A 25,441-nucleotide genomic window follows, 5' to 3' on the forward strand; every position below is an offset into this window, starting at 1 on the left:
AAGACGTATGATTCCTTCTGAATAATCCAAGAGATTCCTGGGGTGTCCTCTAGCACTTTGATGGTGAAGATGGTTTAGGAACAAGCATGATAAAGCACATTCAGGATTTGGGGAGCTTAAAGTTTGAAGCCCACATAGATGGGCGGGTGCAGACTAAGGATTGGCCAGATGATGTCTTCTTATTTATTCATAGGGAGCTCAGACAATGCCAGGTAGCCGGCAGAGATGCCAAGTATAGCAGAAAGCTCTTCTAGGTGAGGTCGCGGGGTGGTAAACATGGTGGAGAAGTCCCCTCAGCCCTTGGCAATAGGGGCATCTAAATAACAAAGACAAAGGATCTAAAGCAAATCACAGAGGAGAAACAGCAGCCAGCAATAACAGTCAAAGGGGAGGGGGAGTGAGGTCTCAAGTCCCTCTGTGGCAGAAAAGGAGATATTAGATGATACAAGGAGCTACTAACAGATTGTAAGCAGCAGATCTGCATTTCCCTGGGCACATTCTTCCCTCACTGAGCTCCGGCACTGCATTTGGATGCCATGGGTAACAGTTTGTCCAGCAGCATCCCTACATTCCCCAGAGGAGGTCAGACCAGAATCCACAGGGTCCATCAGCAGCACCACCTTAAAGGTAGGTCATATGACTGATGTTACTAATACAGGCACAGCATTGCTGAATTTGTCACTTAACTCTTTGGGATTTCATTTTGATAACTAATCAGTTACTTGGAATCCTACGTAATGCCACAGATAACATTATGATTAGCTCTGCTACATCTGTATGTCTCGATGCACACATGCACTTGCTTCTGTATACCCTTTCACGGCTAGAGAAGTGTAATGATCTCCGACTGCTGGAATTTGACATGAATAGAACCCTACAGGTGTACACTCCAGATGTGACCACCAGAGCAGCAGTTCTGTCTTCTCGCCATGTGAATTTCTTTGTCTAAATATAGTGCATTGGAAGGGCTGGACCTCGCTGGATAATTTACTGTGATGCTTCTTTGTTGAAGGATTGCTGATAAATTTGTCTGTGTATGTGTTACAGTATTTATTATACTTGCATGCAAAACTTCCTGTTTATCATTTGGCGTCTCAGCTTATATGAAACTTTTGTTCTCTTGGCAACGAGTCTCCGCTGATACAATCAAATGCTTCAATCTTGAACCCTATTGAAATCAAAATCATCTATTGATGGATCGGAATTAGCATTTTATATTAAGTCTAAAAAAACGGACATGACCGATGTTACATCTATACGTAAAAGTTGTGAATGATACTTGTAGTATGCATAGAGATGTCTATATGACAGTACGGCATACTTGTCTTAAAATTGCTGAACTACGTCATTGGATGCATTGGCCACCTAAACTATCTTCCTATATCCCCTTCCTTGACATCATTCTTTTAAGGTGTTCTGTATCCTAAATCATTCAGGTAACAGTATTGCAAAGCTGTATGTCATGACAATTATGCAATATTAAATTTTTTTATACAATACATTTAACCTGCAATCATCTGCCTATTTCTTACAAACCAAAATATGATCTATTGCTGTTATGGGTTTCAAGTCAGAAAGTGCTTAAAGGGGTACTCCACCCCTAGACATCTTATCCTCTATCTAAAAGATAGGGGATAAGATGTCTGATCGCGGGGCTCCCGCCGCTGGGGACCCCTGCTATCTCAGCTGCGGCACCCCAGACATCCGGTGCACAAGCGAACTTTACTTCTTGCCAGATGACTGGGGATGCGTGGCGGAGGCTTGTGACATCACAGTCCCGCCCACTCGTGTTGTCATGGCCATGCCCCCTCAATGCAAGTCTATGGGAGGGGGCGTGATGGTCGTCAGACCACGCCACGCTCGTGATGTCATGACCACGCCCCCGCAATGCAAGTCTATGGGAGGGGGCGTGGTCATGACATCACGAGCGTGGCGTGGCGTGACATCACAAGCCTCCGGCAGAGCGCCGGAGGCTTGTGACGTCACGCTGCGCCCCATTTATGATATCACAGCCACGCCCCCTCAATGCAAAAAAATTCTGAATGCAAATATCTTTATATGGAGCAGCAGCAGGACCCCCGCGATCAGACATCGTCTCCCTTATCTTTTGGATAGGGGATAAGATTTCTAGGGGTGGAGAACCCCTTTAATTAGACTAAGGATATGTTCACACGTGGCAGAAGTTTTCTGTAACTAAAAATACACTCCAGTGAAGGGATTTCAGCATATGCATATACAGATATTTGCATTCAGAATTTTGTTCAACAGATCTGCCACATATGAACAACTTTACTTAATTAATTCCATTGTAGCCAGTGGTATAAATCCCCTCCATGCACAGGAAATTGATGCATGTACAGGCCCAGTACAGTGGTCCATGGAGGTCCTACAGGTCTGTATTATGGGCCTGTAGGCACCCTATATGTTGTGATACAGTACCTCCTCAGTCAGATATAGTAGGGAACCTTACAGGCTAAAAATTATTATAGATCTGTATACCCCACGTCCATATTACTGAGCATTATTTTTATTTATAGTGTTGAATTGCTGTGTTCTTTATAAAAACAAGTAGGTATATGAAATGTGTGTGAAACATTGTTTATAAATTCATGACAGCCGCCTGGGGAATGACATCATCATATACAGAATTATAAACCCACACTATAAAAAAAATCTTGAAAGATGGGATTTACAGTAAGTCAAGCTTCACTGGAGCAGAATTCTCCAGCAGAACATTCCTTCAAAAAGACAGATCCCATGTCAGAGCTGTGATTTGAAGAATATTTATGCTTTTCCTCCTGTGTAGGGAATACTAATTCTGTGTTTCCATTGCTAAAGTATTCATTCTGATTATGTTACTGTTTATGAATCTGAAACGTATAAATCCTGAGTACTATAAACTATACTACTGAAAAGATGTCACATCCAGATAAAGTGTCTACTATTCATAGAGGATATGTCATCTCTCCTAATGTGTCCTTTTCAGTTCATACTTGTATTAAAATAATTCTGGAACATGTTTGTATCTTAGAAAACTATTCTTTATGGAAATATATCAATAAAAAGACAACTGGGAATAACAAGTTGGGATGTGTCCTTTCATACTATGACACTATCCAATCAGTGCTGGCAGTATTAGACTGGATGGACACACCCCTGGGACTGGAAGAATGGTATTGACCTGACCAGGCTCCAGCGCTGCATCCTCCATTAGTCCGGATCCATTGCAGCATCTCCAGTTGCAGTGACAACTGCTAGTGGCAGGGTCATTTACCAGTCTCTGATGCTCCTGTCCAGCAAATTGGAGGTTGCAGTTACTGGGCCAATCAGAGGAGGTGCTGCTGGCCAGAATATTTAAATCCCTACTTTACTTCTTGCTCATGATTGTTGCCCTCTTGATACTGAACTTGCTCTCTTTCTTTTTTTCTGACCCAGCTTGTTTCCTGGCTAACCCTTGACTTTCTCTATTGGTCCTGATGTTTCTCACAGTTGCCATTTTGCTAGATTGACCATGCTGACACCTTACCCTTATGTAGAGTAGAGACCGTCGCCCAGTTGAGGGTCTACTACCTAGGGAGGATTGTCCAGGAAGCAGGGACAGAGGTTGTGGGTAATATTAGGACTAAATTCTTAGCTGCCCAAATGTGACAAGTAACACTTAGTTGTCATTTTATTAAAAATATTCAGGAGGAGAAATAGAAGAATGAAACAACACATTTCATGGGGAATACAAGACATGTCAGAAGCAATGACAAGTTATGTTTCTTAAATATATAAGAGAGTTTTGCAATCAGTAATTCCCTAATAATTCTAAGTGTGGAAGAATGCTAAGAGTAATTTGTTAATATTTGCTTAATATCAGAATTGTTCTCTTCATTAGCAGGAGTGTTTTCATAACCACACACAGGTGTCCATTTCCATTTGTCTACAAATGTGACAAGAATTTCACATGATGTTGTAAAACAGTCCACAGACTACAAACTGCACTAAAATTCTCACTAAAGAGCATGTTTATATAGGCATTACTTGATGAAAACTGCACCAACGTCTGCTTTAAAAACCATTTGGTTTCCCTTATGCTTTCAACAGGCGACAGCGGCATGTCATTCCTTTCCATGAGGTTCCGCACTGAAGCTTTCTGTGCTGCTCATTTGCAAGTTGTGTGTTTATGTGCACATGGTCTTAGGGTAAAAAGACTTAATGTTTTAATGAACCATTAAATTTTGTAGGAGACTACTGTTGTGTCAGGGGCTTCTTTGTGTTTTGTTTGATGTTGCTTGATAAGGATGCAGTTTGTGTGTACATTGTAGATATGATGTTGTGTGCTGCGTATGCACCTAGGTCCTGGTTGCTGGAACTGATAGATGGTGCTGCTGTATGTTGTTGTACCTAACAGTAAGAGTGAATTGTTTATCAGGTGTCTGTTAGCTGGAAAAAAGTGCATACACCAATGTAGGGCCACAAAGAGCCTGATGCTGACATGGCTACTACTGCACTTTAATGCTGATGAGAGGGACAGAGATGAACTAATAAAATAATATGTTTTAGCAGTCTATGGGGTCTTAAGAAGACATGCGATTGGCCATTGTAAATTATTGGTCAGAGTAGGCTTATTTATTGTTTAAGAATCAGTCTGGCTAGTTGGCAATAGGGAGTATATGATGTGGGGTCTGTGAAAACACTGTCTAGTGGGTCTCACCTGACGGGCTTTTGGTGGACCCATCTAGTGGTCTCATCTAGCAAAGACTGGAGAACATTATTGAATGCTGACCTAAGAATTTGCTTGGGGCTGGGAAAATCTAAGCCATGGAAATGGACAACCTGCAGAGCTCTGTGTAGCTGTAGCTTAAGTGGCGCAAGATGGGTAAGCCTTGGAGTTATTTTTGGGGAGTCTCCTGGGGCTGTTTTAGGTGTCAGCATGCAGGAAGCCAAGGAGGGTTGGTGGTGCTGGGGAAGTCTGCTGCTCAGCCATAAAGGGGCTTTGTGGGATGTTAGCCAAGGAGAGATTGGTGATCAGCGTTAGATTGGCTGTCCTGAGGCCTGTAGTGTGGTCTGGTTGGTTTGGTCCTGAGATGTAGTGGACTGAACAGGAGAGGTAGAAAGGTTCCATTAAGAAAGGGCTCTTAAGGATATAGGTGGGAATAATGGTGGTCCTCCTCCCTTCATTCATAAAAGTGAACTGTAAAGTTAAACTATAAGTAAATAAATAACTCTGATAAGCTTCAGAGAGCCATGTATCTTTGTATATGAACATGCACATGCTATGATGTTACTGATTTGTCTATGTCTAGTACACCACTCAGTCTACTGTAAAGAGAGGCATGTCACTAAATAAAACTTTTAATATAGTGTTGCTTGTGTAATTAGCAGACACTTTCCCATTCACTTGTTTTCAAAATTATCGACATAAATATGTTTAAAATGTAATAGAAAAATGGCCACTAAGAGGTCTTCTATTCATCACAGAACTGCAACGATGTGAGGGCAGAAGTCGTCCCCCAGCAGGCTTCAGTGATGTCATGCCTGCTGGGAAAAGCCCACTTTCTCCTGCTGGGAGATTGCACTATGTGAGCAAGAATAAAGTTAAGATACATTGAGGGGGTAGGGTGTGACGTCACGAGGGGGGGGGGGGCGACATGTCACGATACATGCCCCTGTATCGTGAGTCATCAGACATGAAGCGATCTTCGCTCTGTGGAGCTGATGACAAGTGGGTGCTGCTGGAGAGATCCTTTGGATAGGGGATAAGATGTCTAGGGGTGGAGTACCCCTTTTAGGATTATGGATTATGTCCACTCTGCTGACACTCTTGTTTTAGTATATCATTGTATTCCCTTTAAAAGAAAATGGCTGCAGCTATCCCTCTGTTACTCCTCCTGGCACTGTATGATTAAGTTGAGAACTGTGTGTTACCAGAACGGTATAGAGGGCGGTGTATGTAGGGGGAATACAAGTCAGGAAAACTGGCAGATACTTGTTAAAGCTTAACTCCATTTAAACTAAGTATTCATATACCACATGACTTCACTATAACTCAATGTGCTATCATTTCAGGATAACATAGGCATTAAAGTACCTAATGACCCATGGAAATATGGCATGAAGAAGGGAGTCTTATCATACATGGTTTTTAAGTTTTGCCTGGTGAAAATCTTCAGAGAAGTATATATATATATATATATATTTTTTATATATATATATATATATATATATATATATATATATATATTTATTATATATATATATATATTTATAAGACAGATAGTACCTCCCTGGTTAAATATGCCACTTAAATAGTTTAGACACTTTGGGGGAGATTTAGACTGGTTTTTCCTGTCTACATTTGTTGCACAGAAAGTCGCAGTCTAAATATGTGCGACTTTTCTGCAACTTTTACTGGGGAGGATTTTTAGAACATGATGCATGCTAGTCTATTTTAGATGAAAATGCATTGGAAAATGCATTGGTGCTGAATTTATCAAGTGCGACTTTTGTGCGACAAGTCGCATCTGCCCCAAAATACGCTGAAATGTCAGACCATGTTGGAGCAGGTCTAAATGCAGTTAAAGCTGTAGACCCTGAAGTCTGAGCACAGAATTTATCAAGGGCTGTGAGACCTTTGATAAATTAGGAGCACAATAGACAGGAGACTACCACATACGCTGGTCTATAAGCATACCCAGAATAGACTAGATTAGTAAATGTCCCCCTTTGTCTCACAAGAGGTTCCTCAAAAGCAGTTGAATAGATCTATGTGGTGAATATTAAGCCTGGAGTAGCACAGATCACCAAAGTCTCGCTGTATTCCATGTTCCACCCCTTTGTTTCTGGTGCCGGCTAATGCCTGAGGTTTTACATTTACATGGGAAATAAACAAGGCTGATAAGATCTGACAGATTTCCTTAGGTTTAGAGGCAGAATATGCAAGCATATATGTCAAGGGGAAAGGCTTCCTTTTAAAGAAAAATACATACACAACACCACTCCGTTCCGTCAGAGCCATGGATGGATTTACACAATAGTCATAGCAATAGGAAACCTTTAACAGCAATATATAGAGAAGCAGTGGGACCCATTATTTAATTATCTAATTAAATCAAATGTCTGTGAAGGTTATGTCCGCCCCAGCAAGCTGTGTTGCCCTAGCCTTAAATGGGCGCTGTCAGAATAAAAAACTTTTTATATGTGGTATATCTTGGCAAAACATTAACCTATATGCTTTATAAAAATGTATTTCCTTTTAATAGAAATCATGGCTTTAAAAAAAAAAAAAAAAAAAAAAGACCACTAGAAGTCCCCATACCATCAGAACATAATCCTGTTTGGCTGCAGCATCTTCTTTCTCTCAGCTGATGCACAGGCAGGGACAAAGTTCAGTAATTTAGGGTACAACTAGCATGCCTTTGTGCTCACTCCTGTCCTATCAGACTGCAGCATGAAAACAGAGAGGAGGGGGTTACAGAGCAGCCTGGAGTGATTAGATGAAGAGGCCAAGCACATCACAGCAGACTCAGGAAGGAAGAGAATGCATGGTTAGTGTGGGCGGGCTTAGCACTTGCCTCAGACATGCCCCTTCCTGAGCATTGGATGTCAGAATCAGTGAGCAGCAGAACAGAAGTATTTGTGAGCCAAATAGAGAAGCTAGACACATAAAAAAGACATGTAAAGAATCTATAGGACCTAGCGAGTAAAACATTGCTTGATATGACAGGCACTCTTTAATGCCAATTAGCAGAGCATTGGATATAAAATCTAACACTCTTTTATATACCATATAGTTGTTAAAACTGCCACTTGTAATGGGACCACTTGTGGTGACATATGGATTCTTAAGAATGCAGTTCCCTTGACTCAAAGGTGGAACATGGCTATGCTGTTGCCAGATACAAAGCATTCATTTATTTCTGGTTGGGTAACTACTTGGAAGGTCACATTAAGCTCTCCTTGAATTTACATTGATAAGTTCTTTTGAGATCTACTCTACAGCTTTTATCAAAAATATACGATCTGATGCATAACGTAAAAGGGACATACAGTTGTCCATATATGTAGTAATGGCGCAAAAGTACTATATGAATAACATATTATTGTGGTGCATTTTTTTCTACACTGTATTGATTCAAAGTCCTAGAAGTTTAGTAATCTTAAAATCTGCTTAAAGCATACCTGTCATTTGCAAGCAGGGCGCTGTACACTAAGGACAAGCAGGGATCTGTACACTGAGGACAAGCAGGGCTCTGTACACTAAGGACAAGCAGGGCTCTGTACACTAAGGACAAGCAGGGCTCTGTACACTGAGGACAAGCAGGGCTCTGTACACTGAGGACAAGCAGGGCTCTGTACACTGAGGACAAGCAGGGCTCTGTGCAGTGAGGACAAGCAGGGCTCTGTACACTGAGGACAAGCAGGGCTCTGTACACTGAGGACAAGCAGGGCTCTGTACACTGAGGACAAGCAGGGCTCTGTACACTGAGGACAAGCATGGTTCTGTGCAGTGAGGACAAGCAAGGCTCTGTACACTGAGAACAAGCAGGGCTCTGTACATTGAAGACAAGCAGGGCTCTGTACACTGAGGACAAGCAGGTATCTGTACACTGAGGACAAGCAGGGCTCTGTACACTGAGGACAAGCAGGGCTTTGTGCACTGAGGACAAGCAGGGCTCTGTACACTGAGGACAAGCAGGGATCTGTACACTGAGGACAAGCAGGGCTCTGTACACTGAGGACAAGCAGGGCTCTGTGCACTGAGGACAAGCAGGGCTCTGTACACTGAGGACAAGCAGGGCTCTGTGCACTGAGGACAAGCAGGGCTCTGTACACTGAGGACAAGAAGCGCTCTGTACAATGAGGACAAGCAGGGCTCTGTACACTGAGGACAAGAAGCGCTCTGTACAATGAGGACAAGCAGGGCTCTGTACACTGAGGACAAGCAGGGCTCTGTACACTGAGGACAAGAAGCGCTCTATACAATGAGGACAAGCAGGGCTCTGAACAGTGAGGACAAGCAGGGTTCTGTAGACTGAGGACAAGAAGGGTTCTGTGCAGTGAGGACAAGCAAGGCTCTGTGCAGTGAGGACAAGCAGGGCTCTGTACACTGAGTACAAGCAGGGCTTTGTACACTGAGGACAAGCAGGGCTCTGTACACTGAGGACAAGCAGGGCTCTGTGCAGTGAGGACAAGCAGGGCTCTGTGCAGTGAGGACAAGCAGGGCTCTGTACACTGAGGACAAGCAGGGCTCTGTGCACTGAGGACGAGCAGGGCTCTGTACACTGAGGACAAGCAGGGCTCTGTTCACTGAGGACAAGCAGGGCTCTGTACACTGAGGACAAGCAGGGCTCTGTACACTGAGGACAAGCAGGGCTCTGTAGACTGAGGACAAGCAGGGCTCTGTGCACTGAGGACAAGCAGGGCTCTGTACACTGAGGACAAGCAGGGCTCTGTGCACTGAGGACAAGCAGGGCTCTGTACACTGAGGACAAGCAGGGTTCTGTGCAGTGAGGACAAGCAAGGCTCTGTACACTGAGGACAAGCAGGGTTCTGTGCAGTGAGGATATGCAGGACTCTGTGCAGTGAGGACAAGCAGGGCTCTGTACACTGAGGACAAGAAGCGCTCTGTACAATGAGGACAAGCAGGGCTCTGTACACTGAGGACAAGCAGGGCTCTGTTCACTGAGGACAAGCAGGGCTCTGTACACTGAGGACAAGCAGGGCTCTGTACACTGAGGACAAGCAGGGCTCTGTAGACTGAGGACAAGCAGGGCTCTGTGCACTGAGGACAAGCAGGGCTCTGTACACTGAGGACAAGCAGGGCTCTGTGCACTGAGGACAAGCAGGGCTCTGTACACTGAGGACAAGCAGGGTTCTGTGCAGTGAGGACAAGCAAGGCTCTGTACACTGAGGACAAGCAGGGTTCTGTGCAGTGAGGATATGCAGGACTCTGTGCAGTGAGGACAAGCAGGGCTCTGTACACTGAGGACAAGAAGCGCTCTGTACAATGAGGACAAGCAGGGCTCTGTACATTGAGGGCTCTGTGCAGTGAGGCTCCATGACACACCCCGGCTCACACAGCAGGATGACTGACAAGCCAGGAGTCTGCACAGAGCCCTCCTTGTCCTGCCCACACTTCCTGTATTTGGTCTCTTCACAGAGACAAACAGGAAATAGCTGCAGAGACAGTATTTTTTACCCAAAAATATTCAAGTTTTTTAACCAATGTACAGTACAGACCAAAAGTTTGGACACACCTTCTCATTCAGAGTTTTCTTTATTTTCATCACTATGAAAATTGTACATTCACACTGAAAGCATCAAAACTATGAATTAACACATGTGGAATTATAGAAATAACAAAAAAGTGTGAAACAACTGAAAATATGTCATATTCTAGGTTCTTCAAAGTAGCCACCTTTTGCTTTGATTACTGCTTTGCACACTCTTGGCATTCTCTTGTTGAGCTTCAAGAGGTAGTCACCTGAAATGGTTTTCACTTCACAGGTGTGCTGGTGTGGAGGAGGTGTGATGGTGTGGGGGTGCTTTGTTGGTGACACTGTTGGGGATTTATTCAAAATTGAAGGCATACTGAACCAGCATGGCTACCACAGCATCTTGCAGCGGCATGCTATTCCATCCGGTTCGTGTTTAGTTGGACCATCATTTATTTTTCAACAGGACAATGACCCCAAACACACCTCCAGGCTGTGTAAAGGCTATTTGAGTGATGGGGTGTATCGCCGAGCGCTCCGGTCCCCGCTCCAGGACCGGAGTGCGTACGGCGTGTGTCCCCAGGCAGCGCTCCCGCGTCTCAGCGTGTGCGACCCCGCTCTCTTGGGCCCGGGACTCTTAGATCTATAAATACCATCTCCTCCCACAGCCTCCTGCCGGATCTTTGTTGCCTTGTGCCTGAGAGAAAGTGTTCTTTGTTCCTTTGTTCCCTGCCTGTTGCCGACCCGTTGCTACTGACTCCCGCCTGTAAACTGTTGCTGCCTGCCCTGACCATTTGCTTCGTCCGACTACGCCTTTGCCTCATCCTCTTGTACCTTGCCTTATCTCAGCAGCCAGAGAGGTTGAGTCGCTACTGGGAGGAAGGACCTGGGGGTTACCTGCCGCAGCAAGTCCATCCCGCTTTGCGGCGGGCTCTGGTGAAAACCAGTAATTCCATAGACTCCGTTCCCCTGGTACGGCCCACGTCATCACCTCTCTGGCACAGCGGATCCACCACCAGCCTCCGCTACCTGCTACCAGCCCAGATCCTGACATGGGGTACTGCGCCAGATGACCTGGCCTCCACAGTCAGCGGACCTGAACCCAATCGAGATGGTTTGGGGTGAGCTGGACCGCAGAGTGGAGGCAAAAGGGCCAACAAGTGCTAAGCATCTCTGGGAACTCCTTCAAGACTATTTGAAGACCATTTCAGGTGACTACCTCTTGAAGATCATCAAGAGAATGAGTGTGCAAAGCATCAAAGCAAAAGGTGGCTAGAACCTAGAATATGACATATTTTCAGTTGTTTCACACTCTTTTGTTATGTATATAATTCCACATGTGTTAATTCATAGTTTTGATGCCTTCAGTGTGAATCTACAATTTTCATAGTCATGAAAATAAAGAAAACTCTGAAAGAGAAGGTGTTTCCAAACTTTTGGTCTGTACTGTATATTACAAATATACATTTAATGTTATTATCTACATTATTTAAAAAGTTTTTTCCAAATGACAGGTCTACTTTAAATTGTCATTATTGTATAAAAAAAAAAACAATTATCACGTGAATGAGGCTGAGTTGCAGTACCTGGCAGAGCCATGCCAAAGGCATAAATTTCGATGGTAGCTGGGCAGTTACCCAGCATGGTCATTACACAATGTATCGAGCAAAGGCTTCCTGCTAAATATGTAAACCTAGGTCAGTGTTTCATAATCAGTGTGCCTCCAGCTGTTGCAAATCTACAACACCCAGTATGCTGGGTGTTGTACTTTTGGGATAGCTGGAGGCACACTAGTTGAGAAACAATGACCTTGGCACTGCAGTGAAGGTGCCACGTGTTAGCATCAGCTATTGCTTACCCATTGGATTGGCCATCAATCGCTTTGGACCTTTAAGGCACTTGAATGTCAAGAGGGGATCCCCCTTGTAGGACCCCCATAATGGAGAGCCACTGGTTCCTTATACAACTTAACTAATGATTCATCGCAATGCTCAGCTTATCATCACTTCCCTCTCCAGCTTCCCAGGTATTAAACTCTCTCTTAGGACTACAAGAGAATTTTACCATTTCCCTGTATACCCATCAGTATACTGAAGCAGCAACATGCTAATATAAAGTGGCTTTTATTTGTTGGCTGGCCGACATGTAAGACGCAGGAGGATGATTCAATATTCGTTACTGTGATATTAGATCACTTCTGATTCTAAAGGGAATGATTCAGATCATCACTGTTTATACAATTCTCGAATATATTTATTCTTTAAAGGGAACAGAACACATTTAGAAGTTATATTTAGTACTGTGAAATGTAAGTTACAATGGCCTCAGATTACAGTATTTTCTACATACAATGGTCTTTTCTGGACCATTGTAACCTGAAGCCAGACTCAACATACAATGCTACAGACAGTCCAGATCTGTGAAACGTGTTAATGGCTGGAAGAACTGACCAATTAAAATGGGCATTTCATTGGTAAAACACCTGTATTATTGTAGTGTATGTACTGACTGGCTGTCTGGTTGCGCCCTCTACAGTACAGGGAGGTACTATATGTTTTACTCTACCTGTACCAGGATTAGCTGCTCTGATATATTGTGTATGCTATACAGGACAAATAAAAAAGCTCCTGCCCACTATGTATAAAGCAATTTATAGCTTTCAGCAGTGGCTATATCTGTTTTAGTTATCTTGTCATTTTTCTCTAAGCTACATTTTTTTCTTGTTCTGGGAGGACATTTTGGAACCAATTACCGGTATCTCCATAGAATTATACTCTTAACATACAATGGTTTAAACATACAATGTTCATCCTGAAACCAATTAAAGGAGCTCTTCAGGATGGATAAACTTATCTGTCAGAGCAAAGGGGGGGGGGGGTGTGTGCAACTGCTGGGACCCCCGCAAGCTCCTGTACTGGGCTCCGGATCTCCATCGGGTTGGATGAGTTTTTCTATCCTAGAGATCCCCTTTAATATTTTTACTTAAAGGGGTACTCCACCCTAGACATCTCATCCTCTATCCAAGGCATAGGGGATAAGATGTCTGATCGCAGGGGGATCCTGCTGCTGGGAACCCCCGCGATCTCTCCTGCAGTACCTGTGTTATCTGCTGCACAGAGTGAACTTCGCTTGAGTACGATCGCCGGAGTATGTCTTGAGCCGCCCCTTCACTGCAAGTCTATGGGAGGGGGCGTGGCGACCGTCATGCGGCCGTGATGTCACGATACTCCTAAATTAGAAATCCCCCCTAAAATATAGTGCTTTATTATATTCACTTAAAATTGTAGATAATGAGTGTAACTTGTGGTTTAAAAACACAGCCTGTGCTCAGGTTATTGTTTCAGTGCATCCACATGCATATAGATATCTCTATAGGTGTATGAGTTACTCAAACTGAGGATGCATAGTGACATGTATTCTCTGGCACTAACGGCTGCTGGTTAAAATAGATCACTCTCTAGCCACTGCACCCTGACGTTTCATCAGTCCACGCTGACTTTTTCAAGGGAGTGAGGCTAATGGCCGTATGATCGGGATTCCACCCTTATATGCACTATGTTGGGGACGTGTTTGTAAGAGCATCAACTTGCGCATCAGGTCTAACCAATCAGGGTTCAATTAATCTACGCTGTCATGTATTGATCAGCACTCATTACATCACCATGCTGTGATGTCACTACTCTGTGCATGTGTATCCTGTGCCACGCATGCCCGAAAACTTGTGTAGTGCTAATACTGACATAGATCTTCTGCGCATGTGCTGCGTTAGGCCTAGTATATCATGTAGCTCCCCATCCATTGGATACAACATGTTTCCATAGAACATAACAACACCTGTATGTCTTCTGAGTTCCATGACATTCGCATTAGAAGAAGAGAAAGGGGACCAATATGATGTCAAGGATAGTGATCTAAGCGCATGCGGCGTGAACAAGGAAGCTTGGAATACTTTGAGTTACCTGACAATCGCAGAAGACCACTACAAGTGGAGAATAACATAAATTCCCGATCATGCGCGACATAACGCAGTGCATGCGCAGAAGATCTATGTCAGTAATAGCACTACGCAAGTTTTCGGGCATGCGTGCGCAGAAGAGACACGCACAGAGTAGTGAGATCACAGCATGGTGATTGTTACGCCGAGCGCTCCGGGTCCCTGCTGACCGGGAGCGCTGCATTAATGTTACCGGCGGGGATGCGACCCGCGTAGCAGCCCGGTCTCCTCACCCGTCCTGTTCCCCGACGGCTCAGTCCCGGCACGCGCGGCCCCGCTCCCTAGGGCGCGCGCAGGCTCTCTGCGATTTAAAGGGCCAGTGCGCCACTGATTGGCGCCTGGCCCAATTAGTGCTCACACCTGCGCCCTCTCTATATAACCTCACTTCCCCTTCCCAGTATTGCCGGATCTCGTTGCCTTGTGCCAGTGAAAGCGTTTCCTTGTATGCCCCATGCCAGTGTTCCAGACCCTCTGCCGTTGCCCCTGACTACGATCCTTGCTGCCTGCCCTGACCTTCTGCTACGTCCGACCTTGCTCTTGCCTAATCCCTTGTACCGCGCCTGTCTCAGCCGTCAGTTGGGGTATAGTCGCTATCGGGTGGAACGACCTGGGGGCTACCTGCCGCTTTGCGGCGGGCTCTGGTGAAAACCAGTAACCCCTTAGACTCCGTTCCCCTGGTACGGCCCACGTCATCACCCCACTGACACAGAGGATAAGAGGTCTAGGAGCGGAGTACCTCTTTAACCGCTTAAGGACTCATGACGTACCGCTACGTCATGATGCAGCTCCTGATCTATAACGTGGGGCCAAGGCGTGGCCCCACATCATAGCGGGTCAGGCCCGGCCTCTAACAACAGCCAAAGTTGATTGCCGCATCTGAAAACGAAAGTAAACCGTTCCCGGCAGCTCAGTCGGGCTGATCGGGACATCGCTATAAAATCAGCTGGGACGCAGGCGGAGGTCTCCTTACCTCTCTCCGCAGCGTCCGACCGTCGATTGATTGCTCCAAGCCTGAGCTACAGGCTTGAGCAATCGACCACCTATCTGACTGATCCCTGCAAAGCTATGGCTTTGCAGGGATCAGCATAGGAGATCAGTGTGTGCAGTGTTATAGGTCCCTATGGGAGCTATAACACTGCAAAAAAAAAGTGAAAAAAAAAGTTAACAAAGGTCATTTAACCCCTTCCCTATTATAAGTTTGAATCACCCCCCTTTTCCCACAAAAAAAAAAACTGTGTAAATAAAAATAAACATATGTGGTATCGCCGCGTGCGAAAATGTCTGAACTATACAAATATATCGTTAATTAAATTGCACGATCAATGGCGTGTGCGCAAAAAAATTCCAAAGTCCAAAATAGTGTATTTTTGGTAACTTTTTATATCATGAAAAAATTCATAAAAAGCGATCAAAAAGTCTTATCAATACAAAAATGGTACTGATAAAAACTTCAGAACATGGCGCAAAAAATGAGTCCTCATACCGGCCCGTACGCAGAAAAAAAAATTATAGGGGTTAGAAGATGAGAATTTTTAACATATACATTTTCCTGCATGTAGTTATGATTTTTTTCGGAAGTACGGCAATATCCAACCTATATAAGTAGGATATCATTTTAACCATATGGACCTACAGAATAAAGATAAAGTGATATTTTTACCAAAACATGCACTGCGTAGAAACGGAAGCCCCCAAAAGTTACAAAATGAAAATTTTTCTTCAATTTTGTCGCACAATGATTTTTTTTCCCGTTTCGCCGTGGATTTTTTGGTAAAATGACTAATGTCACTGCCAAGTACAATTGGTGGCGCAAAGAATAAGCCATAATAAGGGGTTAAGGGATCCCTGTATAATTATTATCATTTATATTTTTATTATATAATATAAAATATTAAATCATTTTATAACTTTACCATTTATAATTTACCATGTTTAGAATCTATGACTACTTGATTTCACTGTAGGTTACATAAAAGCTCCATTTTGTGTAATATTGTGTATGCCAGTCAGGTCAGATATGTGTGATACCACTTCAGTAAACCTGTCTTCTTGTCCATCCTCATTTACCAAAGCAGAAATAGGTAATTGCCAAAGTGAGAAAATTAGGAATATTTTCATCCCTCCCAGCATTGGACATGTCTAGTCTTTGACCTGTAGTGATGAATAGGAGATCAAATCTTAAAATAACACATATTTTCAGCCCAAGTGCTTTATCTCCATCATTGCTCATCATTTAATTTCTTATAAATCTTTGCTGATTCATTTCTTATTGTATCTTTATAGGGGCCAGAAGTCGTTTCTCTAATATCAAGCGCCAAACCCACTGGATAGACATAGTCGAATGATAATATTCTGCAAACAAGAGAAGAGCTAGACACTATATAAGGATTGCACACCCAAACTCTAAAATATAGCAAATTGAACAATATTTTATTGGTCAAAATGTATACAAACAAGACATTTAAAATCAATGAAAATGATCCCACAAACAAAAGAGGGGCCCCAACCAAAAATGAGGGGGCAAGACGCTCTCCCTCCAGTAGCACATGAATAAATGTTAACAATCATGAATCCCACCACCAATATCAGTTGTGTATAACTCCCATATGCTGTGGAAATACCTAGGCATCCATAAGGAATTATCAACATCCAATGGTAAGTAAATCAATAATGTCACTTTGATAAGTATATGGACACAATAATGATGGAAAAATAAACATCCAACAGCAAATACCAATATGGAGATAACAAGCGATACAGACTGCGGCATGGTGCAAATATGTGTGCTCCTGACAGACCTCACGCGTTCCGTAGCTCTGGGCAACTTCCTGCAGTCTAGCTCTTCTCTTGTTTGTTCATGTCAGTATTCTGACACTTTATTGCACCCCGATTTATTCAGGGTTGAGCTCCCTTTTGTCTTGTAGAATGATAATATTTTGGCTGCCTTGAACTACTATTAGAGATAGAAAGAACTCCGTCCGGCACCAAGGTATGAGGAAAAAAAGGCTTGTCTTTATTTATTCCACTGCAGGATACATACAGATAAAGATGCCTGACGCGTTTCGCCCTTTGCAGGGCTTAATCGTAGACTGCGATTAAGCCCTGCAAAGGGCGAAACGCGTCAGGCATCTTTATCTGTATGTATCCTGCAGTGGAATAAATAAAGACAAGCCTTTTTTTCCTCATACCTTGGTGCCGGACCGAGTTCTTTCTAGCATAAGGAGTTGCCGGAGGTGGTGCCGGCAGTCCGCAGCACAGGTGCAAGAGGTGTCCGGCGCTGGTGAGAGCGGTATCCATATTCCTTTACCATTAGAGATAGTTGTTTAGAAGGAAGTTGTTCAAAGCATGTGCTTTCTTACCAATTTCTATTTTTGCTATGTAAATATGTTTATTATTCATAAATGTAATTTTTCTGTGTACTATGTTTATTTCTATTACATTGGTTACTACTGGGAGGTTAAACAACATGGTGCTGGGGAATTCCAGCCTCATGTACCATGATGCTGATAGGAGATAGCAGGAGCTTCGGGAACCCCTTATGTAGGAGATGATTGTTGTGTGAGAGCATGTAACTTTTATAGTAGAGTCCCCATGGTCTCAATATTTGAAACACAGAATGTGTCGGCAGATAAGAAACATCTGGCCCATCTAGTCAGACCAATATTCTATGCTAATTCTATGAATAGTCTTTGTCACTATCTTATATGAAAGATAGCCTTATGCCTATTCATGCACACTTAAACTCCTTCACTGTATTTGCATCTACCACTTGTGCAGGAAGGTTATTCCATTCATCCACTACTCTCTCAGTAAAGTAATACTTCCTGATATTACTTATAAACCTTTGCCCCTCTAATTTAAAACTATGTCCCCACTCTAATTTGGTAATGTAATGCTGATGTTTGACAAGAGAGAAGCTGTGCTGTGCTGAGCCAGGCTGAAGAAGTCTGTAAAAGAGAATACCCGCTGTAGGACCAAAGACATCAGCAATCGGAGTGTTAAGTCTATTTTCACAGTGGGGGAGATTTATCAAACCTGTCCAGAGGAAAAGTTGCCCAGTTGCCCATAGCAACCAATCAGATCGCTTTCATTTTGCAGAGGCCATGTTAAAAATGAAATAAGTGATCTGATTGGTTGCTATGGGCAACTTTTCCTCTGGACAGGTTTTAATAAATCTCCCCCAGTATGATTATCGGGTAAATGAGCGTTTGTAGGAGCACTTGTTCACAATAATCAGCTTGTGTAAAACGGGCAGTGACCAACTGACAAACCAAAAAACGCTCAATCGTTGGCTAAACGCATCTTTTGTGCGGCCAGTAAAATGATTATCGCCACACATTGTGGTAAACAGGATGTGTGGCTGATCCCGGTGATTGATCCGGCAGCCTGGCCTCACAACTGATAGAGCTGATCAAGGCTCGAGATGGGCGCTGATCACAGAGATTGGTGCTTGTTATCCTGCTATCCTGAGCTGTAGATTGCAGAGACAACATGCGATTCTTACTGTGTGTATCTCTGAGGCAGAGCGACAGCCCTTTTTGCCAGAATAAAGGGACTGTCTACAGGGAGCCCTAGTCACAAGGGTTAAATGTCTGAGTGATTGGGAGCCAATGTTATTGTGGTAGCTTTGGGGTGTAGGGTATATGGGGTGTAGCCGTGCGGTAACCAAAGGATGTCTGGTTAGCCCTTTCTATTCGTGACGCCAGAGTGAGGGGTATTCTCGGAATGCTTGTCCTACCGCCACCCGTCCCAAGAGCGACAGGGAGATAGGAAATAATTGATTGTCCACAACCGGAGATTTGCAGAAACTTGTCGGAACCTTTACCGAAGATTTTATGCAATAATGAAAAGGAACAGTCCATATAGCAAAGTCTATTAGAGGTTGACAAGTGGTTGGACCTCGTAAGTCTATTGAGCTTAGGAAGGTAATTGTTGCGCTGATCCACTGGTTTTAGGGATTTAGATTCCGTCCAGTAATCACGCTAGCTCACAGTTTAGTTTCAGGCTGAGGCCAGCAGGCTTCTGGCCTAGCTTATCTTTGTAAGTTGCACAGATCCTTCCTAATAGTCCGGCATCCACGAGAGCAGCAACCCAAGAGAGCGATCATTGGCTACAGCTCCCTTATTTGGGCAGGGGCTGGACTTAAGCTCACTGGTCCATAACAACTGTCAATCTTCTGTACAAAGAGTTATGGGTAAACATGTGACCCAAGGACCTCCAAAGGTCCTCCATCATACCATAGAGGAATTAACATAGTCACATGACCAAAGGTCCTGCGACGCTACCAAGGTAAGCCGACTAATATACATTATGTTAAATATATACATTTAGACATTACAAGACTAGAAAGAAAAGGCGACATGGGGCTACCTGAACGTAGTAACTCTGACTTTGGGGACCACTACACAAGGTACGGTATGCAATACGGGACCGGGACACCACATTGTAGATCCTTCGATTTTACTTCTAGCTGCAACAGAACCACTAGCTCACTCTTTATCTACGTTAGCGCCTCTTGGTGAGAACTTCCGAAATTACTGTGCTTTGTATATATGTTACTGTTACCACCATGCATCAGTACCTCTGGCAAGCAGAGCATTCATAGACTCTGCATTCAAAGAACTGTCTATGCCAATGTATCTTAACCAGGGTGCCTCCAGCTGTTGCCTTTGGCTGTCCGGGCATGCTAGGAGTTGTAGTTTTGCAACAGCAGGAGGCACTCTGGTTGGGAAACACTGGTCTAAACAAACAACAAAAAACTTGGCTGGAGGTGCTCAACCCCAAATGCGGTTGTGCATTTATACTGGGGGAGCATATCCTGCCCTTGTAGTCCGTTGCTAGGGGCGATCCCCAGCATAAAAATGCATACAATGGAGGATGCCTGCAGTGGACTACAAGTACCACAATAGAATCCTACACCAGATAGACGGTGTGGATGTGTAACAATTAGAATAATACAATACAGGAATTTAGGTGCACTACTGTGGTAGATGTATACAGTGACATTGGCTATCCCTCAACACTGATGTTAAAATTGAGACATTCGCCAGTAAATCCTTATATGAAGGACATACCAGAGCCCGCACACCAACGCCAAGGTTTCTCAAATGGCACGGGACCTAACGCTAAACCTACCTGTGCATGAAAAGCAAATACAAGGGGCCAGTGGGCAATTACGGCAGCATTCTGTCGACTCACTGGTCTATGCCCTTTATTGCTGAGCCATTTAATGCTGAGTATCTACTTATACCACCACAGGCCTGTAGGGGTGACTCTCAGCATCCCCACACCCCTTCTGCACCCCTCTTTCATGCTAATACCTTGAACCAATTTAGAATGGAGTATGCAGTAAGTGTTTGATCTCCCCCTGGTGGTGTTCACTGGCAGCCATCATTTTTATCATATAATTCAAAGCCTATGCAGGAAATTTGCAGCTTTGTATCCAAAATGATACTGTCACCACTGAGGAGAAATATTAAAATAAATCAGCTCAGAATATTGGCTCTAAAAATAACATGATGATAAAAAGCTGAAATTCATTTTAAATGACTTTTTTCTTCAGTGTACAAAACTGCTTCACGGGGTGCTGACGGTATCATTCCAACTACTGTATTTCCAAATTGCTCTGGAGAAAGAGAATATAAGTGGCATATGATTTCTATATTATTTGACAATGCTTTCTGCCACTGTTCTTTATAGTCAGTGTTAGCATTGTTCTTTTCGTGACTCAGTGCTGCAATCCTCAGCATCCCTATTCACTGAAACTGCTCTAGCAGAATGGGGATTGCATTATACTGAGAAGAATCTCTACCCTTAGTGTGGATGGAGTTCCAGTGAACATCCCACGCTTTGCCTCTTGTTCCTGTCCTTTGATATCAGCAATGTGTTCCTGACACATGTAGCCATGAAGTCCGGAGCATGAGTCATAAAAACTGCAGGATGATATCACCAGTTCATTTTATCATATTCTTCCCAGTTATGTCTATTCTTCTTTTACGAACAACCATTCTTTCATAACCCTGGAGCCATATAATGATATTATTGGTATGAGCTGACACAATTTTGATACCTGACATTTGCTAACATACTATAGTTGCCCCTCGACAACTACACGAAAACATGTATATCTAGGGACAGTGGTAACAGCAAACCTTGATGGAAGTATATCTGGTTTTCTCTACAGTACATCATTTCTGTCTGGACCATGTTTTATTTACACTGAACATTGTGTTATGCATATAGGTTATTTTCAGCTGTAGGATAGATCATACCTCACAACTTTTGGTAAGAATATAGAGGGACAAGGCACGCTCCTAACCACGTGCTAACTCATGGCTGCAAATGTGGAATGGGAATACTCCTTTTACAGCAATAATTGTCAGTCTGTCACCTGAGTTTAGAAGGACCTCCTATACAAAGGTGACAAAAACCGCCATCAATACTACAACAGACCATATAAAAGATTACAGACATCTTTTCTGATTCAAGTCATCCTCCTTCCTTTTTCTTCTCCATCCATGCTCAGACCATCGCGATGATTTCTTCCAGCCATGACACATCTCTGCAGAACCTGCTCTAAGAAATATTTTCGGCTCCTGTGGTGATGCCAAAGTTGTGGTGTGACCACGAGGTGTGTGTGGAGAGGTATGGGGCAGATGGTATAGCTCAGGGGCAAGGTGTTATTAACCCCTAATGTTCGTGATCCAGAGTGTTTTTTCTGGTAACCACCCGAACAGTAGCACTGCTATCCCAAGGTTAGGCAGGGCAATAATAGTCCAAGACCAGATAAGGGTTAACGGTAGCTTTACTGAGGTTAGACAGTTGTTAAAGTCTTTACAGCTAGGCCAGAATCCCAAAGAATCAACCAGTCACATGGAAAGGGCCTTGCAGCTTGCTGGGACCTGCAGTACTTTTGGGTCAGACTTCAATACAGTCACTCTGACTATAATTGACTTGACTAGTGTCTTGGCTTTGGTAGAGACAGCAGACATAGATGAGTTGACTTGCTAACAGTGGGGCTGGTGTGCAGGCTTTATGGCCTCCAGGTGCACTGGACACAGGATCTGTGATGTCTGTGCTTTGCTGTTGCTCAGCAGTAGTGATGGTGTAAGAGCTACGAGTTAAAGAGGCAGATTGTAATGGCTCCCCCTATGATAAAGGGGGGCTGAGCAAGAAGCCCATAGGTCAAGCTGCAGGTCAGGTGGTCAACTGGTGCTCTCTGGGTAACATAACACATCATGTGAACATAACAGAATATAACCTCCAAAGGTCCTTAAAGGTCCTTTATACTTTATATACCTATAAATAACTTTATGCACTATATTTACAACACTATACATAAAATTAGACTTACTACTATAGGGGAGACGCTGCAGTAGAGCCCCTAGGGCAATGAGGGACTCAAACTGACAGGGCCTAAGTACTGTACAGGAGTATATCCTGTACTGGGACATTACACTCCCCACTTTCCCAAGACCTACAGGGCCCCAAACAGTAATAATGCCCCCTTTGGTGTCCCAAAGAGTAGAATGGGTAGATAAGTGGGTTGGGAAAGAGTAGTTTGGTCCCTCTCTTTAGATAGGTCACTCCAGTAGGTAGACAGGTCTTGTCCCATAGTTTCCCCCATTATGTATATGCCCTGTGTAGGTTGACACCCTAGATGGCTACGCCCTGTAGGTAGACTGCAACTCTTGGGTATAGAACTATAGACACAGACCATCCAGCTGCTATGGAGCCCTTGGATAAAACGGGTCCCATCCTGGTTGATCCAATTCCTTTTTTCTTATTATAAACTGTGCAGGACTCATGCAGAACCTACATTGTATTATCAATAAAGAGATGGACATATTGATCAAAGAGTCGTGTAAAACAATGGGAAAGAAAATTTAACTTTGTCTCCTGGAAGGGGGAGGGGGATATAATCAGACACCATAATAGGAGACCCATTTTGATCTTTACTATAGGATCCCCTTTCTTCTGTGTAAGCCACGGTAGCCATAACCTACCTTTAATGCACATTAACCTTTTGCCTGGCAGGCATGTCTAGTGTTGAGCGGCATAGGCCATATTCGAATTCGCGAATATTCGCGAATATATGGACGAATATTCGTCATATATTCGCGAATATTCGCATATTCGTTATATTCTCGTTTTATTTTCGCATATGTGAAAATTCGCGTATGCGAAAATTAACATATGTGAAAATTCGCATGTGCGAAAATTAGCATATGCTAATTTTCGTATATGCGAATTTTCGCACGCCAGTCTCACACAGTAGTATTACAGCCTTCTTTACACCACACAAGCTGGAAGCAGAGAGGGGTGATCACTGTGATGTGTACTGTGAAGAAAAAAAAAAAAAAAAAAAAACGAATATTCGTAATTACGAATATATAGCGCTATATTCGCGAAATTCGCGAATTCGCGAATATGCGATATTCGCGAATAATATTCGAATTGCGAATATTCGCGAGCAACACTAATGTCTACATGTTATCTAATTTTCTCTTATTATAGCACCTGCCCCTATTCGTGAATCTTTGGTTTTAACTGTCTTCTAAGGCAAGGATCAGTATGTATCAGTACATTTACTGTATGTATCTGTCTACTATGGTCTATCATCCCCTGACAGATAGAGAGGCAGATGGTAGGCTTAGAAACAGCAATTACTTCCAAATGCCATTTGCAGCTTAGTTAAGTTCCTTCCTTATTATCTGGGTGACGTCAGTTCTCCATCAGCTTACAGTCCCTCTGTCTGGAATGAAGAATCCTCACACTAACTCTGGATACTGACAGCAAGACTACTACAATGATATCATTGATATTAAAACTGATTTCATAATCAAAAATGATACTGCTACAGAAAGACAATGCTAATGTGCATAATCCCCCAGTAGTTTTTGCGACTAATTTACATGTCAATACATGTGTCATGCTCAATTGTAATAATTTATAAAGCTAAAAAGAATAGCATGGTGTATGCGCACTGGGGCAAGTTCGTGTTGTAACCCATCTCACTATTTCGATGTAATCCAAAATACTGTATCTTCAGAAGGGAAATAAAAGTGGAACTCATAAACAGCGAACCACCTAGCCAGAGACAGGCATGCACTTGAACTTTCAGTACACTTCCACTCTACAAAGAGCATCTTAAACGGTAATACCACTAGGGTAACCAACTACAGCAGAGTTCTCTCACCTCTGTAGACCACCACAGCCGCTATAGCAACACAAATTAATTCAGACTCCAGACCAGACCTCCTCACCCTCCTTGTCCCCAGGTTCTTCAGCTTCAGTGCCAGCATATGAATAAACCTAACACCTCCAGTGTCAAAATGACATATACTGTATGTCACAGCCTGTATCTGAAAAGAGACCTGGAAGTGAATAATAGCAATAAAAGAAAAAAATACCATACTCATTTGTGTGTGTGGGGAGGGGGTATAAAGGTGTACTCCGTTGCTATCCAAAGGATAATGGATAAGATGTCTGATCGCGGGGGTCCGGCTGCTGGGCCCCCCTTGATCTCAGTTCAGACACTACATGAATGAAGGGGGTGTGACATCACGAGCGGGCATGGTGTGACGTCACGACTACGGCGGCCCAAACCCAGTGTTCTGAACATAGTGTTCAGAATGCTGGGTGTCTGCACGGATAGGGATAGGGGATAAGATGTCTATCAACAGAGTACCCCTTTAAAGTGTTTTTGTGAAATGTCAAGAGTGTTTTGAAATGACAGGTACACTTTTAATGCCTTCTCTCCTATTGTCATATCCTCCTGTTGTTATAGCCTCCATCTTCAGGAAAAGTTACCAACATTACGTGGTCGCTGTAATTTTAAACATCTTCCCTTTATCTTCACTTCATTTACAAAAAAATTAATCCTCACCCCAGAAAAACAGCTCTACTATTGTGGCAACTTGGAGTCTCACTTCCCTGCAATCTGCTGTCTACTGCCTGTTGCCGGGGAAATTTGTCTCTAGGAATAGCTAGATCAGGACAAATTACAGGAAGTAGGTGCAGGATTTACTTAGTGCTCTGTGCAGGAGAGACAGGAACAGAGTCAGAGACCCTGGGCTGCTAGATGTGAGCCAGTCTACTTGCTGAAGAAGATCTGCACTGTTTCTCAAAGGTAAGTCAAGAAATTCATCATCTCTCATACCACCCACAAAGCTCAGGGCAGCTGTCTCTTGTGTACATACCAGTGTACCTATTGCTGTGGGACCACAGTGCTGCATTGTAATCT

General features: G+C 43.5%; 1 protein-coding gene and 1 long non-coding RNA gene across 2 annotated transcripts in view; one reads left to right on the forward strand and one right to left on the reverse strand.

Annotated features, from left to right (window-relative positions):
- Positions 1 to 207: 207 nt before the first annotated feature.
- Positions 208 to 25,441, forward strand: part of NEURL1 (neuralized E3 ubiquitin protein ligase 1) — a 314,024-nt gene continuing 288,790 nt past the window's right edge. The window contains exon 1 of the mRNA XM_056529693.1: positions 208 to 627. Coding sequence (XP_056385668.1) covers positions 537 to 627 — 91 coding nt within the window. The 5' untranslated portion in view covers positions 208 to 536. The remainder of the gene's footprint in view (positions 628 to 25,441) is intronic.
- The window catches only part of LOC130281931 (uncharacterized), a 33,299-nt gene continuing 8,899 nt past the window's right edge, over positions 1,042 to 25,441 (reverse strand). The window contains exon 3 of the long non-coding RNA XR_008846168.1: positions 1,042 to 1,168. This is a non-coding gene — a long non-coding RNA (uncharacterized LOC130281931). The remainder of the gene's footprint in view (positions 1,169 to 25,441) is intronic.

Source organism: Hyla sarda, chromosome 7, assembly GCF_029499605.1.
Source record: "Hyla sarda isolate aHylSar1 chromosome 7, aHylSar1.hap1, whole genome shotgun sequence".
Lineage (NCBI taxonomy): Eukaryota > Metazoa > Chordata > Amphibia > Anura > Hylidae > Hyla > Hyla sarda.